The sequence below is a fragment of the Thermochaetoides thermophila genome, assembly GCF_000221225.1.
Source record: "Thermochaetoides thermophila DSM 1495 unplaced genomic scaffold scf7180000011816, whole genome shotgun sequence".
Taxonomy (NCBI): Eukaryota; Fungi; Ascomycota; class Sordariomycetes; order Sordariales; family Chaetomiaceae; genus Thermochaetoides; species Thermochaetoides thermophila.
This window is the reverse complement of record NW_006383032.1, coordinates 253,931-275,099: the sequence shown is the minus strand read 5'-3', so window position 1 is coordinate 275,099 and position 21,169 is coordinate 253,931. Positions and strand designations below refer to the sequence as shown.

Sequence of the window (21,169 nt, the reverse complement as noted above, 5' to 3'; positions counted from 1 at the left end):
CGCTGGACTGGCTATCGGTGTCGCCTGGAAGGTCTGCCTTATGTCACAGAGCCTTGTCATCGCTCTTTATGCTTAAAAGAGTAACCGGGGTCACTTTCAGTTTTGTTTCACGCTTAAACCCTCTTCTAAGCACCAAAAAAGACCGGAAGCCGATCTTAAGGTTGTCTCATGACACGGCTGAACACGTCCTGCGCATAGGCCGAAGAACGAACAGCGAGCAATCAAGGAACGGTATTGCGGAGCTGGAAGCTGGGGGGCCTTAGTACCCTCCTGCATGCTTTTACACTGCCCAGAGTTGACGTGTGGCCGCTCCATAGGTGGCTCTTAAGATCCACGACCTCGGAATAGAAAATCCCTATCTCCTGAAACATAGCGAAGTAAGACGCGCGCTTCTGATCAGTCGACAAAACGGTAGTCCCCGGCACATCAGCCCCATACATCTGCCGAGAGAGCTGGGTCGCCGGCTGCCGGCCCAACGCCATGCCGGGGTAGCCGGGATGTGTTGTGTTTGTGCTCACATCCGAGTTCGGTTCCTGCGGGGAAGCAGACCTCCCCGAAAAAAGGAGCCAAGACGAGGATCTGGAGAAAGGCGGTCTGCTCTGGCGGTCGCGGCCTCGGCCGTCCCCTCTTCGGGGGTTTAGCCTTGCTACGGTTTACTTGGCTCCGATTTGGCTGCGATGCTGACACATTGTTACCGTTGGTAATTCCCGGTCTTTTATGCTGATGCAACAATAAACGCTAGCAAGCGCTACATTAAACTGTTTCCTGAAATCTTGAACCTACCAGAAAGGGGTAAATGATACATGAGAAGAGTTTGGTGTGTGAGTTTCTCTTACCAACGCATAATCTGTGGGAAAAACAATGGAGCATCTACACTAACAATGCAGAAGAGCAAGTGAGAGCGTTCGAGGGGCTGACAAACCAGATGCTGGCGCGAGGGCCAACTCCGAAGCCACCGCTTCCTGGTGGGGAAAGGTCCGCTACGTCGTGCAGCTCCCTCCGTTAGCCATTCTGTTATCACGCCGAGGTTGATAACAGCAGTTGTTGTGCATTGAAGAATCCAAAGTATCTTACCCCTCACGCCGCATCCTCAGCTGTGGTGTGACATTCTCATGAAAGCAATCGTGGGGGAAGCTGGACTGAGATTTTGGATGGCAGCAAGTTCAGTGCAAAAGTGCAGCGCAGCTTGACAAAACAGCTGAGATTGGCACTGACGGGAGGAATCTCGCCAATCTGCAATTACGATCGATCCCGGAGCTTGCGCGTCTCCGTTACATTGAAAACGGGGCCTGCACCAAATTTCTCTGACTGGGGTTCCAGGTCGATTTAATGAACTGCTTCGGCATGCGGCAGCACAAAGATACAGAGAGTCGCATTCTGGTTTCTCGAATCAATAGAAGATTGGTAGTGGCCAATCAAAGGCCGAGCCCAGTGTGACGACCGCCTTTTTTCCACACTCTTGCGCAAGCAATTTTCGCACCCTCAAAACTGTTCTTGGGTCGAAAATTTGATGAATCTGATCGCTCGCCTCCGGAATATGCTTTCATAACTCAGATATATTTTTGCCAATTTGTGATTGATGACATATTCATGTTGAAGCTGTGTTAAGATTGTCTCCTGGTAGTTGTGTCTCCCTCACCTGTAGCAGCGATGTGGGGAACGTGGGTGCAAGTACCTCCCGGTAAAAACCTTAGAGTGAGGGCACAAAAAAGGCGGTCATGTTACTAGATCGCAAAGGCACTTCGAGCAACACCTGGAACATTTTCACTAATGGAGTTGAGATAGAGTCTTTTGAAGATGAAAGCCAGTGTCCCTGATGAGAAGCGCAATACCGTCCTTCTGGGATGTTTTCTGCATGGAGGCTCCTGACAATGACACTAGTGTTTGTTAGTACTAACCACACCGGTGGGAACAACAGAATCATGGAAGGTGATCATGATAATGGTGGCTTCAAGCCTCCATTACCATATTTAGTTTCCTTGTCAACCTTGGGTCCCGCCCAGGCAGATTGTCCTGCCAGTCTGCCAGCGACATGACAGCCGGAGGCCAACAACAACAGCGAATGTGGTACGTCAAAAAGCTGCAACCCCACAGAGTGAAGTGTGTTCGGTCTCAGCGCGACACAACGTCTGCTCTGCGAGAGCCGAGAGGGTGAAGAGGGTCGTGAGGACGCCCAGAGTTGGACTGAGCATGCACGAACCACCGCTTTGCGAAGTGCAGCGCAAACCTGTTTTGAGCAGCGACCCGGGTTGACGGGCAGCCAGAGTGCAGCAAGACAACCAAGATTGCCGACGAGATTCGACAATTCAACCCGATGGCAATTGTGTCTCCACTCCCCCCTGAGCGCGGCTTCCCCAGTCCAGCGTGTCGTGTCCTTAGCGTGTGGACCCCGTGTCGCATGAAGCAGGGTTTTGGTCAGCTGCAAAGGCCCTAAAAGTGAAAAAGTATTTTTTCCCAGAACCTGGAAGAGCTGCTGTCCGCCACAAGCCCACCACAACCCACAGCGCCCGGTGGCAGCCCAGACGCTGGCTGAAATCCGATGGAGCCGATCGGGCCACTCGTGACTTGCCCTCTTTCCCAAGAATCCAAGAACCCCTGGTCGTGCCTGCCACACCCACCAATTCAAGCCAACCCCCAGCGGAAGTGTTTCCCCCTGGCTACTACCATCTCTGCATCCTTTTAAGGTGCCGCGCGTGCCTTCACCTTCCAGCTTCATTCAAAGCCACCTTGCCGATTGTTGGTCACACAGCTTTCCTACTCGAAACCGACAATTCTCACTCCGCCGCTCGTTCCCGTACCTTGTACGCCGTACTGCACGACGCGAGGACAGAACGCTCATCACCGAGGTTTCTGCGTGCTGGCGAAGTCCTAAACCCGTCGACCGGACGGCCTCCTCTCCCTCCCTCTGTCGGTCACACACTCAACAACCGCCTAAGCCCTGACCCGACGAGCCACCAGATTCTTTTGGCTTTCCTGTCGACTTGCGCTCCCTCCTGGCTCTCTGGCGTCATTCCACCTTAACATTAACGCCAACGACCTCCACCTTCATTTTCAACCTAAAAAATCGACTTTTGACACCACTCGATGCTCCGGTCCAGGCCGGGTCCTCTGTTGTCTCGGATCTGACTACGGGATTGTCTCGGCGTCGATACGGGAAAAATTCCATTCGTTTGGTTGCCGCCTGCGACTTCGAAAGCCTGAGCGATCGATTTCAGCGGGCGTTTTTGCTTCCTGATTGATTTCTTTTATTTGTCCTTTCCACGATTTTGCGGTCAATTGTAAGTCAGGAAGATTAGACACCATGGCTGCGCGGCCGAGCCAGCGAAACATTAAGTGGGTTGAGGTGTGTGGCGCCATTACAGGGCCTCACGACTCCTCAGTTATACCGGCACAAGTTCAACTAACGTTCTGTTCCAGGGTCTTCGCGGCGTTACCTCCGCCCTCGTTATCGTCACCCACATTGCGAGAGCGCTCGACTTCCCCCTTTTCTGGCCCGCGGACTCTAAGGGCGCCGCGCCGAGGTTGTTGCAGCTCCCATACCTGCGCATTCCTTATCAAGGCCGTATCGGTGTGCCCATATTTGCCTTCCTTACAGGCTTTGTCTGCGCCTACAAGCCGTTAAAGCTAGCATATCAACAAGGAAATCAGTCGGCTGCCCTTAAGTCGGTAGCCCGAAGTGCTTTCCGTCGACCGCCCCGCCTAGTTCTTCCTGCCTTGATTGCTACCTTTATCAGCTTTATATTCTCCGTTTTTGGCGGCTACAAGTCCGCCAACCGTTGCGACAGCTTCTGGGTCCGTTTCGATGCCCCCGACGACATTCCGTTCGGTGATAATGTGAAGAGACTCTTCCGTTCATCCCTTACCACATGGACGAACACGGAGAACGTCTATGACAGACATCAGTGGGCCATGCGTCCCCTCTTGGTTGGCGCTTTTCAGGTCTACATCGTCCTCGCTGCTACCATTGGTATGCGTTTCCGGTACAGAGTTGCGGTTCACATCCTCCTCATCCTCTACTGGCTGTCGAACAGGAACGCTCTGACTGGTATGTCGAGATCTGGCCTCCTAAGAACTTCGTAGAACATGGACTTACCGTGTCAACAGAAACCTTCGGTGCGATGCTTGCTCACGGTACTCTCCTGGCTGAACTCGCCCAGCACCGCCCAACTCAGAACTTCATCTCTCAGCACCAGCGCCTGTTTACCTGGGTTGTCGCTCCGCTGCTTCTTCTCATCGGCGGTTTTGTCGGCTCCTACCCCCATGAGCACGAGGATTGGGCTGGTTGGTCTATGTGGCTGCATCGCCTGATCGTCGATCCCAATGGCGATGGCAGCAGGGGCAGTCTCTTGGTTCCTAAGGGCACCCAACCTGGCCGTCGTACTTCCAGCTTCTTCATCATGTGCATCGCCCTCGCTCTTTCCGTCTCTCCCGCTCTGCAGAAGTTCCTTTCTCATCGCCTTCTGATCTGGCTCGGCCATCACTCCTTCGCCGTCTACCTGGTCCACGGTACTATTCTTCGTACCATTGGCATCTGGATCGTGTACGGCATCAGCGGCGAGCCGTGGGAGCCTGCCGGTAAGAACGCGGACGGGTCGCCCCGGGAGCCCAAGTGGCTGCATCCTAAGTCTCGGACACACAAGATGGTGGCTATCATTGTCTTCACGACTCTCACCTACATTGCTGCCTGGGCTTGGATGAAGTGGGTTGATAGTGCCTGCGCGAGGGCCACCCAGTGGCTGGAGAACAAGGTCTTCGACGACGAGGATGGTGAAGGCAAGGCGGGTTACGCCGAAAAGGGCTATGCCCCTCTCAACAATGGCAATGGCACTGCGCAGCCGGGTGAAAGGAGGGAGCCCCCGCCGTAAAGGCTCAAAAAGCCTGTGTCTGTCTTTTATCTTTCCCTTAGAAACATAAACGCTCTCATTTTCATTCCCGTCTCATCATTCCAAAAACTGGACTCGGTGGGTTCTGGCTCTAGGATACCATGGGAGCAAAGGGAGCATAAGGCATTACGGACACGATTAGTCATGTTTTCTTCGTCTCTTGTTTAATAGCTGGCTTGCTAAACAGCCCTATCAACCACAGTCTGCCGGATGAAAGGTGTGGTGGTACAGTAGTCTGCAGGACTGCGGGGCTCGACCGTTGCCTCAGGCACGACACATCGTTGATAGTTACATTTCTCTCACCTTTTGCCTTCACAGCTTTGTCAAATGACGCCTGGCTGGAATCAGGGCTTGATTGTTGGCTGAGCGGTACGGATGGCCAGTTGACTTGTGTATGTATTCCTTCTATTGCCTGATATACCATATTTCTTAATTTTGAAGCAAAACTATGAGCATCTAGTTCATGCCGAATGCGCAGTCGACCCGTTTCCCATCCATTTAAGTTCCTGGCTGTTGAGAGTGCCTGCGTATCTTTGGAACTCTTATTGGTCTTCCCTGTTGTGGGTTATCTCTGGGCGGATATGGGAATTCGACACAACAGAAAGACGGATGAAAGGTAAACAGAAAATATCAGGGGAAAAAAAGAGTAACGGGGAGCATCATTGAACTCGAATACACAGCAAACAAGGTTTATGGTGTTCCCAAAGGCAGCCACATCTTACAAGATAACCGGTGCGCCATCATCCCCTGCTTCTCACAAAAGTCGGCGAGCAACAAAGTTATGTGCTTACCTCACACCCCATGTGTTCTCTCAGATATGAATTGCCTATGACAAAGGATGCTCTGTGGATATTTGGTGACTTTCAAGACGAAATTCATTATTAGATAATTTACAATATGCACTTAGCCACTGCCTGGAGAGCAAGTGTGCTTTAGTCCATAGCATTACATATCTCTCATTCGGGTCTTAAGTTGGTTCTTGATTACTCTTAGCAAAATGAACCGCATCGACATCTTATGTATACCAGCCTTCATTCATTCCTGCACCCGCTTCGGTGGCCCATCCTGTTTGGCGCACGGGACGGTAAAGCTGTCTCTTTTCGTAGCTGCAGTTAGATACTGGGAGGTTGAAAATGGGGAACGTGTCCAGAACTAGATCAAGCATCTCCTCGAATGACATCTCATTTCCCTTCTTGCAAAGGATCTCCAGAACGTAATCAGATGAACGGCGGTCAGTGATGCCAGCCGCTGGCTGCTTCTTGCTGTCGGCGGTTGTGGCAGCCGGCATCTGATTGTTTCTGATCTTTTGGGCTATGGCTGCAACCGGGTTAACATCACCCACAGAGCTCAGAGACGGAAATTACTGGGAGGGACGAATAATTGGCAGCTCAGTCGCGAGGTGTCATAAGGCATGTCTTTGTTGATATGAGCAACATCATGCTCAATGATATGTTGGGGTATGAGGAAGGATGGACGATTCAAGTTCGTCTGATCTGAGCACTGAAGCATTGTAATAAGGGACCCGCAGTAAGCATGGGCTCCTCGATTTGACGGGCAATCTTGCTGTATTACCAAGTGATAGTCATCCTCAAATGATGCAGGGCAGAAGTTGGAGGAAGGAAGGGAAAGGTTAAGCATAACGTTTCTGTGTTGGGATACTTAGTGGGAACAGAAGGAGGACAAAAGTAATCAGGATGATTTCCAGTTGCAGGATGAATATTCTGGGGGTGGACTGCTGGAAGATATTTTCTCATCTTTGCGAAATTCATCATATAATCTATTGCAGGGTACCACCTCCAAAGGACTATTTGAAATGGAAAGAAACTAGTAAGCTTATAAGAGGTGACATATACTGTGAATTGACTCCATATATAATTTGTCATTGTTTGCAAAGAACTACAAAGATTCAACCATGAATCATGACTCAAGGAAGAGTTGCACAAAGTGTTCAAGTCAATTGTGCTAGGGAGAAAGTCACATTTAATACACAGTTAAGGCAGTAGAAATAGCTTTTGGCTAGAACGTACGTCCTTGGTTTGTTCTCTGCTTGTTTGTGCTTAGGTTGAAACGTCGATGTTAGCAGGTGTTTCCACCTTCCATTCTGCTCACCATTTGGAGACGTAGAGTTGGTCATGACAACAAGAAACACCACCTTGGCAGGACAAGGAAGTTCGGCCACAGTACAAACATGGCCAGTAGCTAGAACAAGCAAACAACTAGCTGCAAGTGGATGAACGTCGATGGGTCACCACCATGCTTCTGGGCATCAGCCTCTGAAAACGGACATATCATGCACCCATCAAGGCCGATGCTCAGCACAATATCTTTCCTAGGCAATGGCAATAGCCTCGAAGCTTCCATCTATCGAGTGTACGCCAGTTCATAGTACCTGTGGGACCCTTCCTCCTTCTCCCCCCCTCTCCCCCCAACACACCGAATCTGTGGGAATCTTCATGTCGTTTTGTGCTTGCAGAGACACAGAGCAAATCTATTTATTCTCAATCAAATCAACCGGCTTCCAACAAGTGTCAAGGCCAAGATCTAGCCAATTATGACGACATAGCTTCACGCTTACCTCGCTGGGCAAAAATCTACAGGCTAAATGGTTGAGAACGGCCTCGAGCATCACCTCAGACGAATGAGGATAAATTGGGCATCAGCGGTGGGTCCAACTTCAACGTCTGTTTGCAACTCTTGCATGCTATGTCCCACAGAGAATTCGACTCGCGAGATCCCATGGAGAGATCTGTGATATCAGGTTCTTCTGCCACTCTAACACTGTTTCGACCTCGAGAGACATGCTCACTTGTGGTCACAGCTTCCTCTGCACAGTTTGAACTCTGCCGGAACCCAGTGCCAGCATCATGAAAAGACTTATGAATGTCTATGCCCTTGGTTTATGACTAGAAATATTGATGGAAAGTAAACTGCTGGTAGGGTATTCCAGGCGATAGACTAATTGGTTTAGACAGCCCAACAGTGCTCATGAGTTATCAGGTTCTGCTCAACCAGGTGATGCAATGCAAACCAGTGTGATCACACAAGCAGAGAAGCTTTTAGCATTAACAGGGGAGTGGAACCACAAAGTGCTTAATTTGAACTACTTCATCCATTTGCTCGATGATGCCTCAATAAAGGAGGTCCAGGGGAGAGAGGGGATGTGGCTTATGAGTGAATTGAACTTCGCATAAAGCGGCTTCCGAGTTCCAGGTGTGCCATATTTTATGACAGCGGCATGTTCGTCATAGGCTCTTCAGCCGGAGATTGGCAGCTGACGCTGCTTTGCACGATGGTGTGAGGTTGCACAGCAGGTTGGAAGCGACAATACCCCTCGCAGAGAAGGATAAAATCGTGTCTTGCGTGCTTGGCCCTTCGAGGTCCATGGAGCTCACGTGAGTTTTGTCCCCGGAAAGATAGGCGATGCAGGGTCCACACCAGCGACAGGTGGGTCCTTGATGTTAGTGACAACCCCCACGGTTGAGATTGACAACTTACAACGAGAAAGGAAGCTCGGTGATAGAGGTCAGGACCTCGGTGCTGTGCCAATAACGGTGGGTTTCATTGGTGCCTATCTTAAGATGTTGCCCACAATCCAAACGTCTTTCCACTTTTCCTCCACAACATCAGAGCTCATATGTCTTAACCTTGCGTGTTGTTCTTGGGCCAGAGCTTAGCAGGCCATGGCCAACCCACACCCAGTCCTCCGGGAAGTGGGACGCACGGACCAAGTGGTCGGCGATAACGCAATTTTTGGTGCAAAGCAACAAAGCAGCTCCACCGAAGCCGATTTCGCCATCATGCTCGCATCTTGCACCAGCTGAACCTTGAGAGTTGAGGCGCCCCATTGCGACACTGCCGGCAACCTGGCTTGCATTGCGGTCAACCACGTTCATGAAAACCCTACTCTGCCAAGCACACTTCAACTCTGTCGCAAACGCCATCGAATCTTGCGAAGGGCTTAATATTTAACAACCACTTGGTGCCAGTTCATCGCAAGAAAACCGAGGTCCCTGCTAAAAAAAAGTTGATATTAAGTGTCAAACCCGAGAACCGTTGTCGTCATCCGTCATAACGTATCATCTCGCCGCTGGGCGTTTGCGCAAAGGTTGGCAATTTGCAACCCCGTTGCTCAGTTTGGCGCCGACTTGCCAATTGGGAAGCAGTAGGCGTGCATTGCGTGCCGCTGTGCCGTTTCCGAGCCCTCTCTGTCCAGCTGCTTGACTCCTGACCGCTCCGACGGCCGCTTGTCTTCCCCCGTAAGAACGTCTGGCCTGGCAAGCACGCCATCGACACAGCCGGAGGGTGCTGGCAAGCGAAGTAGCCAATGCTTACACACGCCATTTAACCTGCCACAACGCAAGAAGCCTTTTTGCTTGCGTTTCCGCCCTGTTGGCCCTCCTTTTCCCATGGAACTCTCCTCTTCTCCCTCAATCATCAATGGGCATTCGCCGCTCCCATCCCAGCATGGCATCGATCTTCCAACCCATGACGCCGACTCGGCTTTCTTGACACCCCGTACAACTCCCCAGCAAGAAGATAAGGCGCTCTCCGCTTCCGACGACAGCAGAGACGAGAGGCCCGAAACCACCGCGGCCGCGCCCGCTCTTGACACAGCCAAGAGCTGCGATCGACTGCGACCCGAGGAGGAAGAGCGACAACGTCCTAAGGATAGCATGACCCACATGTCGTCCGTCCTGATCGGCAAGACGGTTACTCCTTTTTTAAAGGAGCACATTCCAACATATTATGCACCCATCGGCAAGCCCAACAATGAGCAGACGGCGAAGGAGAGAGACCCCAACACCAAGTACTGTTACCGGCACCGCCCCGATTCAAAGTGTCGCCGGGCTGCCGACGAAGCCAAGATGATTAAGATACAGCAGGAACTGGACAAGCTGCCGCCAGCTGTAAGTGTTCTACCTGAGCATCATCCTCTGCATGTTCAACACCTACCAGATATGATATTGACATGCACCCTTTGTAGGATCAACAAGCTATCACTCATGTGTGGTCCTTGTTCTCAGCGGCGCCTGCTCGCCACCGTGAGCTTATGCTTCAGGGTGTTTTGTCCCAACTCTGCTTCCCTCAACTCTCCCTCGTCTCTCGTGAAGTCAACGAAGCACTCAAGATCGACTTCATATCTGCTCTCCCCGTCGAGCTCGCTCAAAAGATTCTGTGCTACCTTGATACTGTCAGTCTCACCAAGGCAGCTCAAGTTAGCCGTAGGTGGCGCGAGTTGGCCGACAGTGACGCCGTTTGGGTCAAGATGTGCGAACAGCACGTGAACAGAAAATGCACTAAGTGTGGGTGGGGCCTGCCACTCCTGGAAAGGAAGAGGCTGCGCAATTACACAAGACAACGTCAGTTGGCGAAGGATAATGCCAACGGCCGAGTCACAGAGTTGGACTCGATTGCCTCGAATGGCCAGAGTTCGAAACGTCCGAATGACTCGGCAGACGAGGGTCCCGATGGCAAGCGACGTTGTCTCGACAAGCCCCAACAATTGGAGCCGAAGACTCGAAGCTGGAAGGATGTGTACCGGGATCGTTGGGAGGTTGGCTACAACTGGAAGTATGGCCGGTGCAATGTCAAGATCCTTAAGGGTCACACCAACGGCGTAACGTGCCTGCAGCTCGACGACAACATACTCGCCACAGGGTCGTACGACACCACCATTAAGATTTGGAACATCGAGACGGGCGAAGAAATTCGCACGCTGCGCGGCCATACCCGTGGCATTCGTACCCTCCAGTTTGATGAGACCAAGCTCATCAGTGGAAGTCTTGATAGTGAGTTCTAGCTGTCTCTCTGGTGACTGACTAGTCTCGTTGCTAACTCTGGGCAGATACTATCAAGATTTGGAATTGGCATACCGGCGAATGCATCTCGACACTGCAAGGACACACTGATGGTGTGGTCAGCGTGCACTTTGAGGGTCACCTGCTGGCCAGCGGATCCATTGACCGTACTATCAAAATCTTCAACTTTGACTCCAAGGAGGCCTTCTGCTTGAAGGATCATGAGGATTGGGTTAATTGCGTCCGCCTGGACATCGCTAGTCGTACCGTTTTCTCTGGGTCCGATGACACCACTATCAAGCTCTGGGATTTGGACACCAGACAGGTTATCCGGACATACCAGGGTCACGTCGGCCACGTCCAACAAGTTCTACTGCTCCCCCCGGAGTATGAGCCGGACGACGAACTGCTCACTGGTAACACCCATTCGGGCGACAACAGCGACACGCTCTCGATCGCTTCAGGCGCTGATGGAAATGGCAACGCGACCGTTTCAGTCGTGCATCCAGAGCACCGCCGCTGTGACTCTCCCTCCCGTGATGAAGATGTCCGTGCTCTTTATGGTCCAACCTTTGCTGCGGATAAGGAGCGCCCGCTGCCCCCGCGCTACTTCCTGTCTGGTGGTTTGGATAGCACAATCAGGCTGTGGGACAGTGCAACCGGTCGCTGCCTGAAGACTATGTTTGGTCACCTGGAAGGCATTTGGTCGCTGGCAGGCGACACGATCCGCGTCATCAGCGGCGCCAACGACGGCATGGTCAAGTGCTGGGAGCCCCGCGCAGGGAAGTGCGACGCCACATTTGTGGGGCATAGAGGCCCGGTTACGTGTGTGGGCCTGAGCGACAGCCGCATGGCCAGCGGTAGTGAGGACGGTGAAATCCGGGTGTACTCGTTCAAAGACGTTGGCAACCACAATAACAACAGCAATTCCGGAAGCACGACAGCTACGACGCACGGAACGGCGACGACGGCAGTTAATGGTCGGTGAAATCTTGCCCCGACGGACGGTAGCGATTGAATGAATGGTGCGGGTGCTGGCACCCTCGCTCATTCAGCCTTATGCAAGCGGGCATGATATATCTTGAACTGGAACGGACATGGGACGGAGATATCAGTATGACGGGGCGGCATTTTCGGATCACAAGCCCCCCCCCAAAAAAAACCAAATCACGGACATTGGAGGACTCGGAGGCCGGGGCCCGGGAGTGAGCGGAGTTAAGGGCGTGTGTCTTCTCATGATGGCGAACAGCGTTTTCCCCTTTTGGGTATGATGATCCTTACCCGGGGAATTGGAGTTCATTGATGAATGGATCTGGATGGGTTGAGCTTAGGTATCTATGGCCGGTTTAACATTTTCCTTCGGGACATTCCATGGGTATTTTCTCGCGTGTTGTTTGCGTTAGCGTAGTGGAAGGTTATAAGGAGTTTGGGAATGAAGGTCCTTGGTGTTGCTTATCAAGGAATGTGGTTGTCTCTTTTGTCCTTCTCGTCTTCTTATCTCCTTCGGAGTGTCTCTTCGGAAAGAAAAAAAAGACACGAGAAAAGCTTACCATAGAGAGAACGACGGACTGCATGACTCGGTATACGTATATTACTTTTGCTGGTGTTTATTGTCAGACGTTTAATACCCTTCAGGAGCACATATTATAAACAAGTTATTTTGTCAACTCTACTTCCCACGCTGATGGTACGAATATTCGTTAAAGTACGACACTCCAAGCAAAAGTCGTGATGCTCATTTTGGGGTCTCGCAGATCTTGAATCCGAGAGTGATTGAAACTCAACCCCTCGGTCATTCAATCCCCGATTCCGGCCGTCCGCCCATTGTAACATTGCTCCTTAACCGCGAGCAGGAGGGCGTAATGACGCTGTAAGATCCGTAATGTTTCCCGCCAAGCCAGGAACAGTTCGGCAGACGGGGAGCTTCTCTGGGAGAGCCTACACTGGGACTCCAAAAGGGGGAAATGACCTCGGCATTTGGTCGCGGGCGGCGGCGAAAACAAACGAATCGCTGCTTGCGGCTGCAACATTTCTTTCCGGAAGCGTCCGAGCTTCTGGGGTCGACGAGCAGTGTGGGCAGGCTCAAGTGTGGGGTCTGCTCTTCGTTGGGTGGGTCTACCCCCGAATACAAATGCCCCTCATTCGCCCAGAGGGCGCTTCCCCGCAATACTGTTACATCATGCGATGTAAGATTACCGGTCGTTACCGTATGGCCGTCGCGATCACAAGCTCGGCTTCAGGTCGGTTATCAATCAATTGATCTTGTCCTGGTATTGGCATTGCGGGGTGACGCGCATTCCCTACGTCACTGGCTGATCATAAGCCATGCTATGTTCAGTGGCATTTTTCAACGGGTATTTTTAAGTGTGCGTGAGAAGCTGCATCGGCGCTTGCGCACGTGAGCTAAGAGTGTCACAGAAGAAATGGAGAGATTGGGATGGATCGATTTGATGATGATGATGGGGGAGTTTGTGGTTGTCTAGCTTAGAACAAGAGGTTCGGTGCGGCGGTGGCGAGGTGTCAGTGATATGAAGTAGAATATTCGAGGAGTTTCACATGCAACCTCGATTTTAGCGGGATGAAAAAAAAAAAAACAAGACAACCACAATTGATCAAGCAACCTGGAATAAGAGAACTTAAACTGTTGATGTGCACAATGATTCCGTTCGAGGAGAAACAGAAAAAAAAATGAGAAAGGTCCATCCTTGAAGTTTCAATTCATCCGCTGCGCCGGCCGATGAAGAAAGACTGTGGGGTTTGATATCCACATGTAATGTACCGGTACCTTGGATGAAGTGTGTGGGCTGCGGGCACCTCTTTGGTTGCCGTTGAGGCGCGCCCATGTGTCCGGCATTGCGACTTGGACTTTTTCTCCGTCACAGCTATCCGTCGCAACCCGTAGGCAGGCACTCACCAGGTCAGGGACACAGCGCAGCGCAGAGCAGCACACTAAGCGTCTGCAACACACTGCGCGCGCAGTTTTTTCACAGTTTTCTCCTGTCAGAATGGCGCAATAAACTCAACTGAAACGAACTCCTCTCCTCGCCCCTTCATCACCCCGAGAAGTGGTTCCCGTGACTCCGGGCAAAAGGTCGCCGGCCTAGCCTTCCTGACTCAAAACCCACACATCCACATTGTAGTGGATCTGTCCACTCATTGTTTGATCCTGGTTCAGTCCCGGCACTCTGGGGGCCGGCTCTGTGTTGAACGGTATGCCACTCTGAACGGTAGGATACGGCGTCCAGGCGCCGCTCTGTCGCTTTGTCTCTTCACACGTGCCCCTATCCCCCCTGGAATGGGCCTGGTGAGTGCCATATGGAGATGATATGCTTGTACCTCTACCTCGATCCCATGTCTCCCATGTCCCATACCCTCGTCCTTTTCCCTGGACGCTCTCTGATCTGCTCGGCCCCGTGCCCCTCGGCTCGGCTGCCGCTTTTGAGATCTGATCTCCCGCGAAGAGAAAGTCGCGGAGTCATATTTGGGGCGGCCGTCTCCCTCCCACCCCGTTCCGAATCTTCCTCTTTTTTTCTTGCTCCTTGTCTTTTTTGTCCTTATTTCCCTTCACCTTCCGGAGGTAGACTCTGTTTTCTGTCACAAGCGATACCCAATCCCTCCGTCATCCATCCCCGACTCCCCGGCCCTCGTCCTCTGTTCGTGACAGTGGAGACGCAGTTCTTTACCCGGCTTTTTTTTGCAGCCCTAAATATTGTTGACGTGACTCGCGCTGGCCCAATTGCGGCTCTTTTGATCGAAATCTCGCAAAGCTCAGCCTTGCGTGTTAAACTCAGCCGGACAAACCGGGAAATATAAGCATTGTTGTATTTGGAGGTTACAACTGCTGTCGACGTCTAGGACACCGTTGTTAGCCTCGGGATTCGGAGAAGCGGGACTTGGCGTATTGGAACTTTCGGCTTGCCATTTAATTAGCGAGCTGAGCATCATCAGTGGGAATCTTTGATCTCTGGGGGAAAACGGAAAGAAGACAACAAAAGACCGTTCCAACAGTCAGAATGGCCTCAAAAGACGGCAAGCGCGCGCCTCCTACGGCCGCGACCAACCTGATTGGTGAGTTCTTGATATTTCTCTCACACGAAATGCGCCAGTTTCAGCTTTGAGTAAGAGATGTACTAACATGGATGTTGTCTGCAGCTGGTGGTGGTGCTGGTATGATGGAGGCTCTGGTTTGCCATCCTCTTGGTATGTCTTCTTCTGACCTTACTTGCTTGTGAAGAGCCAAAATCTGACAGTCTGCCCCTCCATAGACACCATCAAGGTGCGCATGCAGCTGTCCAAGCGCGGCAGGCAACCGGGTGAGGCCAGGCGCGGCTTCATTCGCACTGGTGTCGACATTGTGAAGAAGGAGGGTCCTCTCGCCCTTTACAAGGGTCTGGGTGCTGTCGTTACTGGCATCATCCCCAAGATGGCCATCCGTTTCACCTCATTCGAGTGGTACAAGCAACTGCTCCGCAACAAGGAGACCGGCGTTATCTCCGGCCAGGGTCTTTTCTTCGCCGGTCTGTCTGCTGGTGTGACTGAGGCCGTCCTCGTCGTCACCCCTATGGAGGTCGTCAAGATCCGTCTACAGGCGCAGAACCACAGCATGGCGGACCCGCTCGACGTTCCTAAGTACCGCAACGCCGCCCATGCCCTCTACACCGTCGTTCGCGAGGAGGGCATCGGCGCCCTGTACCGCGGTGTCTCCCTGACCGCCCTGCGCCAGGGCAGCAACCAGGCCGTCAACTTCACGGCCTACACCTACTTCAAGCAGTGGCTGTACCAGTGGCAGCCCCAGTACGAGGGCGGCAACCTGCCCAGTTACCAGACCACCTTCATCGGTCTCGTCTCCGGTGCCATGGGCCCGCTCAGCAACGCCCCGATCGACACCATCAAGACCCGTCTGCAGAAGATGCCCGCTGAGCCGGGCACCACTGCCCTGCAACGCATCTCCCGGATCGCGGGAGACATGTTCAGGTTAGTATTCCTGAGTTTCTCAATGGTCTTGAGACTCATATCTGACAATCACACAGGCAAGAGGGTGTCCACGCCTTCTACAAGGGCATCACCCCCCGTATCATGCGTGTCGCCCCTGGCCAAGCCGTCACTTTCACTGTCTACGAGTTCTTGAGGGAGAGGCTTGAGAGGAGCGGTCCAGCCATGTTTTCCGCGGGAAGGTATGAAGAGTGAACACGAGCCGTTGCTGATATACCCTGTCTTTTTGGTTTTTGCGCTTTGTTGTATAACAGTCATTCCCCTACCTACATACTTACCCGCCCCCTTACCCACGTGGACTCGGTCGGAACACATGCATAGACGGCGTTGGAACTGTACCTACATACGCCCTACCTAGACTCATTGTCGGGATGGCTTGAGAGGCAGCAATGCGGTTTTGTATGGTGTTTAGAGTGTGGTCCCTGGGTGATGTCCCTTGTTCGCTTCCCACGCCTTTGGTCATTGGAACAGGAGAGCTGATATGATGATGCTTTCCATCCGTAGAAACCGCGAAAAGGAGTTCGACAGCATGAAGGCCAAAGCTGCTTAAAAGAACTTAGAGAACTCCAAAGCATCTTAAACCAGATTGGACAGACGATCTTTTCCGATCGAGATTCGACGAATCGATGGAAGCTGGATAACGGATGGATGGATAATGGACAAACACATGGATCCATAGATCATCGGATGGTTGGATAATGTGGATGCGGCGTTGCAGACAAGGAGCATAAAATACAAAGTTGGGCGAGCATAGGAACGGCGCAGGGCACAAAATAAATGGCATGACTGCTTTTGTTTCTATTTTCGTTTCTGTATATAGGGCAATGCATGCTGTGGATACGTTTGGATCTTTTCCTTAGCAGAGTGCTGTGCAGGAGTTGAACAGCCCAACGAGCACCGTGGGCGAACCATAGTGCTCCGAAGTGAAACCCTTTCGCTACCCTTGTGCCCCTCGGCTGCAAGATGTTCGACGACTGAGTGTTGCTAATAAACTCATCCTACATGTACATTGTAATTAACTGCCCGGGTATTCGACTTGAGCAAGTACTCTCGTCTTTTCTCTCGGGTCAGCGATACGTCAGAAGATGGGATAGAATGCTGGTTCAAGCGTTAGGGTTGCTGCAGCCCCAGATGCGTGCATTTGGTCATAATGGAGAGCCCTTAGCAACGCAGTCTGTTAGTCTGTGCAGACAGGAGCAACAAACGCGTTATCATCGAGTCGGTACAAATAATAGCAGCAACTCATTTTCCTATTACGCATCTAGATCAGCAGGGAGAACACAGATGTTTAAACAGGTCATTTCTTTCCAACAGCAATCCTTTTTCATTTGAACAACTTTCCCGACAGACACCCCTACCCAGACTTACCACGCTTACAACATCAAAACACCGTCAAAATGCACATCTGTATTAATCCGGCCAAGCGGCAGATGGTCGCCAAGGCTTCAGCCCAGGCATCTCCTGCAAAGCCATCGTCAGCCACTTCGAATGCACGCGGCGGGCCATTGACGAGGCCGTCAAGAACTGCCCGCCCACCGTCTACGTCCAACCCGATGCCAGCTTGCCTTGGCCCCGCGAGCTGACCCTCAACGAGGGGAGCCTATGCGAAGGACGCGGGGGTGGGTGAAGGTGGAGGGCGAGGAGAAGAGGGGATTAAGTTGGGAGAGTGCCGCCGTCGTTGATAGTATCGACCGGGGCAGCTCAACCAAAAGCCTCGATGCTGGACGATCGGTGCCTTCCCGGTGACTAAAAAAAATCTCACAGAAACAAAAACAGGCTTTGTTGCCTTCCCTCCCTCGCCTCGACCCCGCAGCACTATCCATCGATTCAACATCCCTAACCCAAACCAGACGGATTGACGTCGCTCCGCGAACGCCAAGGCGCCATGCGGCTCATCCCGCTCCGATCACCGACACAAACCAGGGGAGTAGAGCGCGCTCAGCCAAAGTCGGCCGAACCAACCAATCACATGCGATGCCGACGCCGACCCGCAGACCTGACCACAACCCCGGCAGATCCAAGCTTGACTTGCCGACGGAAGATAGAGTGTGGTTGCTGACGGGGGATTGCAGCAACTCGGACATCGAGATCCGAGATTGGGACGGATGACATCGGTTTCTATTCGATATGGTGGTTGTAATTCGATATACCTTGAACAATACAAATCTTCGTGTCATCTTGTAGATCAATGCTATTTCTGGCCGACAGTGCTATAGTTTGTCCCCCTGTAATAGCGCTTAGTTTGATATCCAACATTTAATTATCACTGATACCTCCAAATCACCGAGTCTAGGTACGCGGCTGCCCCATTGTCGGTTTATTCGTTGGCTGTCGCATCCATTCCTTTCCAGGCGTGCCAGCTACGTCCCCTGAATGGGCTGCCTTGCCCATGTGGGTGTCAACGCCGCCGGTCAGGTCGGGATGGTGCTCCCGGGTCGGCCACATTGTTTGCAGTTCGTCCTTACCCGACTCTTGGAGCGCTATTACAGAGCGTTAGGGGCTTCCAGGTGAGTAAAGTAAAATTCTGAGAAACGTACGCTCTTTGTCCTGCTTGGTTACCTTCTCCAACCCCTTTTTGAGTGTGTCTTTGACGTTCTCCATTTCAGTCGCCTTGTGAAATTTTGTGGCCGGAACCTGACAGAACTGATGGGGATCGTTGAAGTCAAAGAGGTGTGCATTTGCCTTTCTTTAAAGGGTCTTCCGTCATGATGTCATAGGGAGAACTCTGACCCATCGATCACATGGCAATGTTGAGCTCCATAGATCGGAGAATAGCATGCTCAATCAAATCTGCTAAGGAGTTTGGGCCTCTACAGTCCCGAGTCATGACCCCCAACGACTAACCAGTTCCTCCCGTTTAGCATTCTTGCCCCGCAAAGTCGGCAAGGCAGCATTGACAGTCTTGAGCCTCTTCTCGACTGCTGCCAATGCTTGAGTGAGAACACCAATAGATCCCTCGATCTCGGGGTCGACCAGTTGCACCTCCCCATATGGACTCTCGGCGAGGACAGAATCACGGACGAGCTGAATGGCAAGCTTTCCATCGGCAAGGTGTCTCATCGCAGCGTCCTCAAACGTCTCCTGGACATTCTGAGCCACATCCTCTGCCTTTTGCCGACGGTTGGCCAATATCGAAGCAAGTTCATTGATCCCCGTCTTTTCATCGAGCGCGTCTCCCTCTTGAGGAAGACTGATTGCAAGTGTACGCATAGTTTCGTCCAATGGTGCCTCTGGAGTGCCGACTGAGTACCTTGGCTTTGCCTTCGGCTGTTGACGGACAGGGCTGCCGCTTTGTTGAGTTGCGCGACTTGACTTGGGCGTCGCTGGGTTAATTTCAGCAGACAATTCAGTTCTTGCCATATCGAGGACTGCGCTTGTTGCATGCTGATAAGATCGATAGGCTTCCAGCCTGGCTTTTAGATCGTTTGCGCGATCAATAAGATAATCCAGACAATCATGAATCTGGTAATGTTAGACGTGGCCCAATGGATCAAGTACTGAAACTTACATAATCTGTTGCCTGAGAAGCATTGGCGAGACTTTGGCGGTTCCTAGCAGCCAAGTCCTTCAGCGCTGGCTCCAAGAATTGCTGCTCGACAGACATCTGGGCCACGGGGAGGATCTCCGAATAAAGAGACTCAAGTTCCCCTTGTAACGAATTAACCTCATTCTTTGTGACCTGAGTGGTGATAGGCGTATTATTTGCTTCCAATTCCTCAAGGGTCTCGAGATAAATACGGTCCAACTTTGTCTTAACCGTCTCCACCGTGAACTTAATCAGTCTGAGCAGTGGTCAATGTCTCATCCAACAATGTTACGACAGGGGCGCACGCACCTCGCGCATGTCTCACGCAACGCGACAACATCCCCATGCTCTTTGGTATCGGGGATTTCAAGCTCCAGTCCTAGCTTCTGTAAACTGGCAAGGAGTTTGTCGTCTGCTTGGAATTGAGTGTCCACAAGCTCCTGAATATGAGTCCCAGCCTCGCTGGCTTGCTGGTCAAGTTCCCCAATGCGGGTGCTTAGAGACTGTGATAATTGCTGAATCTAAAGACAGTAAGCTTTTTGCTCGGACAAAACTACCTCGCAGGTTACTCACTTCTAAAATTAGCTCCTGACGTTGAGACTTCCACTTCTCGGTCTGGTCCTTGGCCAATGTGGCCTGCGCATCCACACCCTCCTTTGCAGCACTGACAATACGGTCAAGGGCAGCACGCTGTTGCTTTAGGATATCATTGTAACGAGTAATGGACTCAGTGGATCGATTAAGCGCCGCGATAGCGTCTTTGATCTCTTGTTCACTCAAAACACGGGTTTCCGCCAAACCCGGTGCCTGGGCAAGCTTCTCAGCAAGCCCAGACTCTTCGAGGGCAGCATATCTGGGCAGAAAGTTCCCATATTTAGAACGGGGCCAAGCCGGGCATCTATGGGCTGCCTTTGTGGTACGAGTTTGGCTTACTGGTTAAGCTCATCCGGCGTGAGCAATGTGTCCGGCGAGAGATGGATGGCAGCCCAATGTGCCAGCTCACTGGCCTCGAGTGAGTTGGGGTCCGACAAGGCGGCTTTCACCACTGCTGCGTCGAACGACACATTATATTTCCGGAGTACTTTGACAAGCGTGTCGGCGTCCATTTCGGGAAATCGGTGTTAAAGAAGCAACTTTGTGCTCCCACAGGCTCACATGTAGTGCGCAGCGTTATGTTGTTCGGATGTTTTAGAGAGAGAGTCTCAGCTCACGACTTACTGATGGTCGGAGGCCGCTCCGGCTCGTCTTCGTGTTTGGATCCCGGTTCAGATCCAGGGTCTAAGGTCCATCACTGCGGGGTGGTTTGAGGTTCGGATCCCCTGACATCCAAACGGCGTGGCGTCTTGGTCGGCCCGTGCATAACGCCAAGCCTTCATGGGTCCATCATCTTGGCGCTCAAACGACACGGGATGAGCGGCTCTTTTCCTGACACAACATACGCTCGTGAGAGCTCGTCGCATTTTTCCTTTCTCGCCTTACGTCCTTACGTCCGTAGGCAAGACTGGCACTTTCTGCCTCGAACTTTCGACTTCTCTGCCGCTTCCCGAGATGCCAACTCTGAAAGGCAGTTGCTTCTTGCTGACTGGCAAACGTCCAGTGAATCCTCCAGCTCTGGTCCGCAGCTTTTTATGTTCATGGCTCTAACACATCGCCATCAATGACGTGTACTTGGATGTAAGGGACAGATCATATGTTGGCAGCCAACTTTGTTCAAACCCAATTGGTAGCAAAACTTGATACTACCGTATCTCCAGGCAACAACCGGCATTGCACAGAAATCAAGCAGCCCAAGGCTGGCCAAGGCGCAGGGCTTCACTGATTTATCACAATGCAAGTGTCATGGTGTTTCGGTAAGCGGCTTGAGTCTGTCACGAGCACCTGTAATCCTGTGATAGTTGGCCTGTGCAAGCTAACAGCACGGCACGACGTTCGAGACCCTATTGCCGGTGATTCCGCCCACCTGGTGCGCT

The 21,169-nt window shown here is 52.1% G+C and overlaps 4 protein-coding genes across 4 annotated transcripts; 3 read left to right on the top strand and 1 right to left on the bottom strand.

Annotated features, from left to right (window-relative positions):
* Positions 1 to 3,301: 3,301 nt before the first annotated feature.
* Positions 3,302 to 4,865, top strand: CTHT_0021810 (uncharacterized protein; the record flags this gene model as incomplete). Its single annotated transcript, XM_006692587.1, has 3 exons — positions 3,302 to 3,343; positions 3,418 to 4,045; positions 4,105 to 4,865. 3 exons carry the CDS (start codon positions 3,302 to 3,304, stop codon positions 4,863 to 4,865), a joined length of 1,431 nt encoding a protein of 476 aa, XP_006692650.1.
* A 4,424-nt stretch (positions 4,866 to 9,289) lies between these two features.
* CTHT_0021800 (uncharacterized protein) lies at positions 9,290 to 11,669 on the top strand (the record flags this gene model as incomplete). The annotated part of the gene is made up of 3 exons (XM_006692586.1): positions 9,290 to 9,790; positions 9,868 to 10,672; positions 10,729 to 11,669. The coding sequence occupies 3 exons, from the start codon at positions 9,290 to 9,292 to the stop codon at positions 11,667 to 11,669; spliced, it is 2,247 nt and encodes a 748-aa protein (XP_006692649.1).
* A 3,025-nt stretch (positions 11,670 to 14,694) lies between these two features.
* CTHT_0021790 (putative mitochondrial succinate-fumarate transporter protein) lies at positions 14,695 to 16,223 on the top strand (the record flags this gene model as incomplete). The annotated part of the gene is made up of 5 exons (XM_006692585.1): positions 14,695 to 14,749; positions 14,834 to 14,881; positions 14,947 to 15,655; positions 15,712 to 15,855; positions 16,178 to 16,223. 5 exons carry the CDS (start codon positions 14,695 to 14,697, stop codon positions 16,221 to 16,223), a joined length of 1,002 nt encoding a protein of 333 aa, XP_006692648.1.
* Positions 16,224 to 17,962: 1,739 nt separating this feature from the next.
* CTHT_0021780 (uncharacterized protein) lies at positions 17,963 to 20,305 on the bottom strand (the record flags this gene model as incomplete). The annotated part of the gene is made up of 8 exons (XM_006692584.1): positions 17,963 to 18,153; positions 18,211 to 18,307; positions 18,518 to 18,863; positions 18,953 to 18,996; positions 19,182 to 19,455; positions 19,509 to 19,720; positions 19,773 to 20,052; positions 20,133 to 20,305. The coding sequence occupies 8 exons, from the start codon at positions 20,303 to 20,305 to the stop codon at positions 17,963 to 17,965; spliced, it is 1,617 nt and encodes a 538-aa protein (XP_006692647.1).
* Between the last annotated feature and the right edge of the window lie 864 nt (positions 20,306 to 21,169).